We start from the raw sequence: 7,993 nt of genomic DNA, 5'->3' as shown, positions 1-7,993 counted from the left end.
TATGGAGTGGGCGAAAGCCCAACTTGTCTTATCTAAAGATTTGGGTTTGCGAAGCTTATGTCAAGAAATTGACTTCAAACAAATTGGGCCATAAGTATTGTACATGTATATTGTGGAGTATCCTAAGGAGATCACAGGATACTATTTCTACCATCCAAAACAGCGCAAATTTTTTGTCACTAGTACTAGTGTCTTCCTAGACAAGGAATTTTTCTAGGAAGTACTAGTGGGAGAAAAGTAGAACTCGATGAATTTCTAGAACCACAAATAATACTAGATGAAGGGCAAGATGATGTGCCACAGGAAGTGGTTGAACATCAAGAGGAGGTTACTCCATAATTTGTGGATCAAAGTGAACAACCTTAGGTAGCACAGGAGCTACGTAGATCTGGGAAAGTACACCATGAGCCCGAGAGATACGGTTATCTCGTGACTCAACATGGTGATGTACTAGTCTACCAAGACGATGAACCTAAAGCCTACGAAGACACTATATCGGATCCAAATTCTGTTAAATGGCTTGAAGCCATTAAATCTGAGATGGACTCCATGTACCAGAACCAAGTATGGTCTCTGGTGGAACCATCTAAAGGAGTAAAACCCATAGGGTGTAAATGGTTCTTCAAGAAGAAGACTGACATGGATGGCAAGGTGCATACATATAAAACACGACTGGTTGCCAAAGGTTTCAAACAAATTCATGGTATTGACTATGAAGAATCCTTTTGTTAGTTGCCATGATTAGATCAATCTAGATTATGCTTGTGATTGCTACATATTATGACTATGAGATTTGTCAAATGAATGCCATAGCTGCTTTCCTAAATGAAAACCTTGAAGAGGATGTGTATATGACACAACCCAATGGTTTTATTCTTGATAGTCAAGCTAATAAGGTATGCAAGTTGCAGAGATCCATATATGGACTCAAGCAAGCTTCAAGGAACTGGAACATTCGTTTTAATGAAGCCATAAAAGAATTCAGTTTTATTAATAACGAAGATGAGGCTTGTGTTTACAAGAAGGTAAGTAGGAGTGCAGTAGCATTCCTAGTGTTGTATGTCGATGACATACTTCTGATCAGGAATGACATACCGAACTTGCAGCCGGTAAAGACTTGGTTATCCAAGTGCTTCTCCATGCAAGACTTAGGAGAAACAAGCTACATTCTCTGAATGAAGATCTTTCGTGATAGATTAGGCAGGTTGCTTAAACTAAGTTAAAATACATAGACAAGGTACTGAATATATTCAGTATGGAAGAATCCAAGAAGGGATTTCTTCCGATGGCACATGCTGTCTATCTCTGTAATGATATGTATCCTTAACCATATGATGAGAGAGATATAATGAAGAGGATCCCACATGTTTGAGCAAGTGCATCCATCTTGTATGCTCAGATTGATATCTAATGTGCATCAAACACTTGTAGTGGATATCAATCAGACTCAAATGAGCAATGCCATGTTGTATGCTCGGATTGATGTCTCATGTGCACCAAGCACTTGTGGGGATATCAATCAGATCCAAATGACCGATGCTGTGATTACATGCTCGGAATGATATCTTATGTGCATTAAGCACTTGTAGAAGATATCAATAGGATCTAAGTGAGCCATATGCTATGCATTTAGATTGATGTCTTATGTGCATTAAGCACTAGTAGAAGATATTAATCAGATCCAAGTGAGTGACACTAAATGAGTGTCAATGGACATCCTTAAGTGATTGAAAAAGCTTAAGAATATGATCTTGGATTATGGAGGGGAAGATAAGCTCATTGTAAGAGAATACTGTGATGTTATTATCAAACGGATAAAGATGATTGTAGTTCACAATTTGGGATTGTATATTTTGTCTTCATGTAGCAGTAGTGAGCTGGAAGAGCTTGAATCTGTGTACTGCAGCGAATTCTACAATTGATACTAAGTATATCGCATTATTTAATGCAGCTGTGTAGGCAGTTTGGATCAAGAAGTTCATTAATAAACTTGAAGTGGTTCCAAGCATTGCTGATCCAGTATAGTTCTACTGTGATAAAATGGAGCCATTGTTGTGGCTGAGGAATCACGGTCTCACCAGTAATCCAAAGACATACTTAGTTGATTCAATCTGATCTAAGAGATAGATCAGAAAGGGAATGTGCAGATTTGCAGAATACCTACTAACCCATTATTGAAGTTTCTGTTGTAGCAGAAGCATGATGGGCACTTAGGCCATTCAATGTTGAGTGCATGAATGATTGGCTATAGTGCAAGTGACAGATTGTTGAAGTGGGTGCCCTAGAGCCAATCAATTATTGTAGAATTGACTCTTTGTAATAATGTTCATTGATCAATAAAAAGGCATTTTATTCTATATCGCATAAATTATCATTGTATGTATTGATATATGTCCTTAGAATGGTAGAACTGTGACGAGGGTATCAAGTGCTTCAAATCTTGATAGTGAGAACCATATGAGCACATATGATGGCCATTCTAGAAACGTCTGTAGGCCTAGTATTATTCTGAAGTAAGGGCACAAATAATATGATAAGGCTATCATAGTGTTGAACAACCCTATCGAAAGGCAGTGACTGATCTCACTTGTCACGGTTGTCTGGTGACAACCTAGTGCAACACATGGGTGCTTGCTGTAGGCAAGTCCATTGGACTGGTCCACCAGAGGATTCCATATGGATGGTTGTAACGCTCCACTTGAGGTATGTAGTTAAATTATTGTTACATTGATTGAATGTTTATTGATTTTTTCTCATTTGAGCTTGCATGTTGTTATTTTTGATTGGTTGGCCCTTTGTTAAAGTTATTTTGAGAAAAATGTGAAGAAAATCCCTTAAACTTTCATTAGGGGTAAAATGGTCTTTTCACTCAAAATTAGTTGAAAACTTGGGGAGTGAAAAGAAATAGAATTTCATGGAGAATGTAATAAAAATGAGGGCATTATTGCTATTGAATAAGGGACATAGATGGAATTTCTGAGAAAGAGCAAGGGCAAAATGGGAAACTAATATATATATTATTATGTAATAAGAGTTCAAGAGTAGAAACCCTAGCCACTCTATCCCTCCATTCATGCCATTCTCTACTCAAATTCTCTCAAATTTCTTCACTAGATTTCCAAGGAAATTCATAGATTTTGGGTATTTTTGAGTGGATTTTCAATCCTAAGCATCCAAAGGTAAGATACTTGCATCAAGATGTGAGATTAAATTTTAAAGTTTTGAATTCTTATGGTTTTATATGCTTAGGGTTTAAGAGGAAAGGGAATTCTATCAAGGAGAGATTATAGTGTTGGAGTTGCTCAAATTCAAGGTAAGTAAATCCAACCTAAGTTGAGATTTGAGAAATCCTTTGAGTAGAGATTGAGTAGAGATTTATGTATGTATAAGTATGTTATGTTATTGAGAATTGAGTTGAGATGAATATTTGCTTTGTGGTTGTTGAATACACTTTAATTATGAGAAGTGTTTGATGTGTGAAGAGAGATTGAAATTGAGTTGAAATTGGAGGAGTTTGCATGAATATTTTTGGGAATGTTTTCCTTGGCAGGAATTATGACTATATGAGGGAGTTTTCCTCCCATTTTGGATGGTTAAGAAGAGAAGAAAAGTTATAGTAAAGTAGAGTTCTTGTATGCACATTAGTTGCTTGATGAAATGCCTAAGTGAAAACATGTTACCAAACTGCCCTGTCACAGCCGTTACATTCTGAGTGATTTTTTGGAACCTTACGGATTGAACTGGGTTTAGATCAAAACATAAAAGTTATAGCCCTGTCTCTAAGCTTTAAAACGAGACAAAAATCATAGCAATCCGATGTGTATAACTCAAGTTATGCCTTCTTGAGTGTGACCTACGCAGAGTGACTGTCTTTGATGCAACATTGCATTTGTGCTTTTCATGAGTGCATTAATGAACATGAATCATCCATATGCATTGATTATGCACTAGAGAAAGAGTAGAAAAAGATTAGAGAACTTTGAGTGTGAGCTTTATCAAGAGAAAAAAGAGAAAAAGAGAATAGAGTAGGTTGTGCGATGGGGAACCCGTGAGTAATGGGTAGAGTATTCTTGCATGTACGCCGCATTGAGAGAGCAGCATGAGTGTGAGAGAGAGAAGTGGTGTAGCCCATGAGAGTGCATGCGGATGAGGGCTATACCCGAGAGTACCCGAGAGAGAGATAATATACTCACATGGCCAAGGGTTCCGAATCCATGCATAACCGAGTTTGATCGACTAAGAACGAGTAGAAGTCACGGAGAGCGGGAGCGAGTCCCAGCCGTGCCTCCGGTAAGATGGGGCCGTGACTTACTAAAGAGAGTTAGTAGAAAAGAGTTCTAAGAAAGAGAAACAGAGAGAGAGAAACAAAAAGAGAAAACAGAGAGAAGTATAAAAGAGAGAGTAAATGAGAATTGTAAGGAAAGACTTAGAGAGAGAGAGTTACAGGGATAGATGGCTAAAGGGTTTACTTACTGAGCATTATTTGTGCTCACCCCGTTGTCTTTCTATGTTTTTGCAGGATTTAGGTGAGGACACGGTCGGATAGACGTCGGCACGCGAGGAGGAATGGCTACACTGTCTACATAGTTTTTGATAGTTTTTGTTTATGATACTAATTTTGTATAACGAATGTATATGTTTAATAAAAGAAAAATTTGGGCCCAACTATTTATGTTATTATACATGTATTTTATTATGTATATTTTTATGAGTATTTTAGTAGGAAGTAGTTATTACAATGGTAGCCCCAGTGTCTATGGAACAAATCCTCTAACGAATGGTGGTGTATGTGATCCTTAGACTTGAGATCACCGGAGCGCCTTGTGCACCGATTGGTGCAGTTTGACACTAGCCCAACGCAGTTCTATTTAGAGCTGTCAATATGGTAGTGATTGGCTGCATCAAGGAGTGTATCAAGACTATGGTGAATCGACAGAGGATTCATCAATAAATGGTAATGACACTAAAACCGTGGCCACAGTGGAATTGAGTTATTGCTCGATCCAGTTTATAATTCAGGTCATTGGTCTAGTAACTGAATACATATATATCGAGCGCAACTGAGGTTGACACTATTTATATGCCTTGGTCTCGTTGAGATAAGGGATGATGAAAGGATTGGATTATATGGTAGCTGCTTCGTTGAATCCGAATCTTATTAGGTGGCCATGATGCCTTGCTAGGGGCCAATCTTGGTCTGTATGTAGTGTGACGATTAATTGGTGTTAACTGCGATACTACACACTATGGGTATGATAAGGAGCCTACGGGTCACACACATGGAAGATAATTTAAGAACTAGTTTATAAGAAGGGCGTTTTCATCTTTTTAGGCGAAATGATATTTTGGTAGTCTCACAGTGCAATTAAATTTGTTGAGGTTGTAGCCTTTATTTAATTTGATATTAAAATTAAATAAGTGAGATTATATTTAAATATGTGTTCGCATATATTTAAATGAATTATCATTATTGTTAAATGTTAATATATTAAATATATATTAATTGAATTTAATTGAAATAATAATAATTAAAATTAAAATATCTAAATGGGGTTGTTTGGGTTGGTGCCCAAGCCTATTCCATGAGGGAATAGGGCATTGTGTGCACTATATAAGTGCAGAATTTTTGTGAAATGATATAACATATCATTCAATCATTACGATTAAAATTCCAGCCCCTTTTTCTCTCTTCCCACGCTAGATTACTTTTTGTGTTGAATAAAAGTATTATTGATTTTGTTCTTGGTTCTTAAGGCTAAAGAGGATCTAGCAAATCACTCTTTAGTTCCTTGGGGTTATCTTTGTGTAGACTACTGCTGGTTCGATCCTACCCTTGGATCAGTAGCGAAACCCGTTCAGAGACAAGTTGGAGGAGCCTCCAAACGTGCGTATGATTTCTTAACTCTACACTGATTTTTTCTGCAGATTCTAATATAATGTATAAACGGTAAATTTGTGCCTTGATCTTGGTTCTAAGGAACGATCCATGTTGTAAATAATTTTTATTTTCCGCTGCCATGACTTGATCGCTTCCTAACAATCGTGACATGTCATCTGTAAAGGTAATGAAGTATTCAAAACCTCCCCTGGCTAAAGTATTGAATGGTCGACACACATCTATATGTATGAGTCTTAATAGTTCTTTAGCTCGCTCTCCTTTGCTCTTAAAAGGAGACTTGGTCATCTTTCCTTGGAGACACGATTCACGGGTTGGATAGGGTTCAGAACCCAATGAGTTTATGATCCCACTTTCTCCAAGTTGTACTAATCTTCTCTCTCTTATATGACCTAATCTATGATGACATAGAATTTTAGGATTTGATTCAGATCGAGTTCTTTTATTGGAAATGGTATTGATTGAAGCATAGTCATTTAGTTCTAATACATACAAACCATTTGTATTCACAACTTTACCAACTAAAGCATTTCCAAAATGTATTGAACATTCATTTCCATTAAACATGTAGTACATAGTAACCTGCTTTACACAAAGCAGAAATAAAAATGATGTTTCTAGTGGCTTTTTCAAAGTACAATACTTTAAATAAATTCAAAACATGCCTTGAAGGTAGTCTTATCAGGCAAGCACCCATGGCCTCGGCTGCAACTCGTGCCCTATTTGCCATCCTCAAAATGATCTCGCCCTTTGTCACCTCACAACTATTATGAAGTACTTGCAAAGACATACAAACATGAGATGTTGCTGCTGAATCTAATATCCAGGAATGACTATCTGAATTAACACTTAATTCATATTCAATCATAAGACATTGGTTCGTACTTGCTTTTCCTTTGCCTTTCCTCAGATTTTTCAGGTATTAAGGACAATTGCTCTTCCAGTGTCCATCTTCTCCACAGCGGAAACATTTTTCCTTTGCATTGGCCTTCTCTGCCTTCGCCGTTGGCTTTTTGAAGCTCTTATTCTTGGGTCCAACTTTTGGACCTTTCTTTTGTTGCTTTTTGGGCCTTTTATTGGCCCTGTTGGTGGAGGTGGCAAAGACATCCTCATGTCCTTTCCCTTTCACATTTTGCCTGTGAAATTCTTGAAGCTCATTTAGCAATTCAGAGAGGTTTAACTCAATCTTATTGAGATTATAGTTAGTTATAAACTATTTATAACTTGAAGGAAGGGATTGTAGAATCAAATTCACTTTGAGGCGGTATGACATGAGCACCCTATATCCATCCAGTCGACCTAATTCATTGATCATCTTAATAGTATGATCATCTGGAGGTACCCCTTCCCTCAACTTCATGCTAAAGCGGGATGCACATAACTCATACTCAACCGCTCTTGGATTTTCGCTGTGCAACTCCTGTAGAGCTATGAGGATATCATAAGCATTTGAAACCTTTTCATGCTTAGTCTGAAGTTCTCTATTCATTGAGGCTAGCATGTAATTTCTAGCCGTCCTACTATCCTCTCTCCATTTTTCAAAAGCATCAAGCTTAGCTTGTGGAGCATCGGGTCCAATATCAAGTAGAAGAGGTGCTTCCAGGACATAAGCAATCCTTTCGAAATCTAGAACTATTCTAAGATTTCTTAGCAAATCTTTAAGGTTGGGTTTGGTTAACATGTTATTATCTATTATCTTTAGGAGAACGTTGTTGGCCATTTTTGATTATATATCACAAAGATGAAACTGCAAAGAAAAATAATTTTATTAGTGTTTTGTAATCTTTTTAAACATTTTATTGCATAATCAAATTTTCTCCTACTATTTTGTTCGAGTCCTACACTCCGGTAAATAGGATCCGAAAATTTTCGTTGGATTAAATTTCTTAGTGGGGAATCAATTTCTTATTAAATTCAATTAACCTCTAACAATAGAATCCTTGGTTAATTAAGTCTAATAAGTAGGAAACTATTTTCCTTTTATATCACTATATAAGATTTGATTCATATTCCTTGTCTTAGCTTCGGATACCTCACATAATAGAATTCTTGGTACCCTAGGCCAGTTAAATCCGAACCATTGTGCTTTCTTAGGAT

The 7,993-nt window shown here is 37.0% G+C and overlaps 1 protein-coding gene across 1 annotated transcript; it reads right to left on the bottom strand.

Annotated features, from left to right (window-relative positions):
- Nucleotides 1-7,109: 7,109 nt before the first annotated feature.
- On the bottom strand, nucleotides 7,110-7,616 carry LOC116114366. The gene has a single exon (XM_031400504.1). The coding sequence runs from the start codon at nucleotides 7,614-7,616 to the stop codon at nucleotides 7,110-7,112; it is 507 nt and encodes a 168-aa protein (XP_031256364.1).
- Nucleotides 7,617-7,993: the final 377 nt, after the last annotated feature.

This window comes from Pistacia vera, unplaced genomic scaffold (assembly GCF_008641045.1).
Source record: "Pistacia vera cultivar Batoury unplaced genomic scaffold, PisVer_v2 Contig71, whole genome shotgun sequence".
NCBI classification, from domain to species: domain Eukaryota; kingdom Viridiplantae; phylum Streptophyta; class Magnoliopsida; order Sapindales; family Anacardiaceae; genus Pistacia; species Pistacia vera.
The sequence above is the reverse complement of the archived record's forward strand: the minus strand, read 5'-3'. Positions and strand labels throughout refer to the sequence as shown.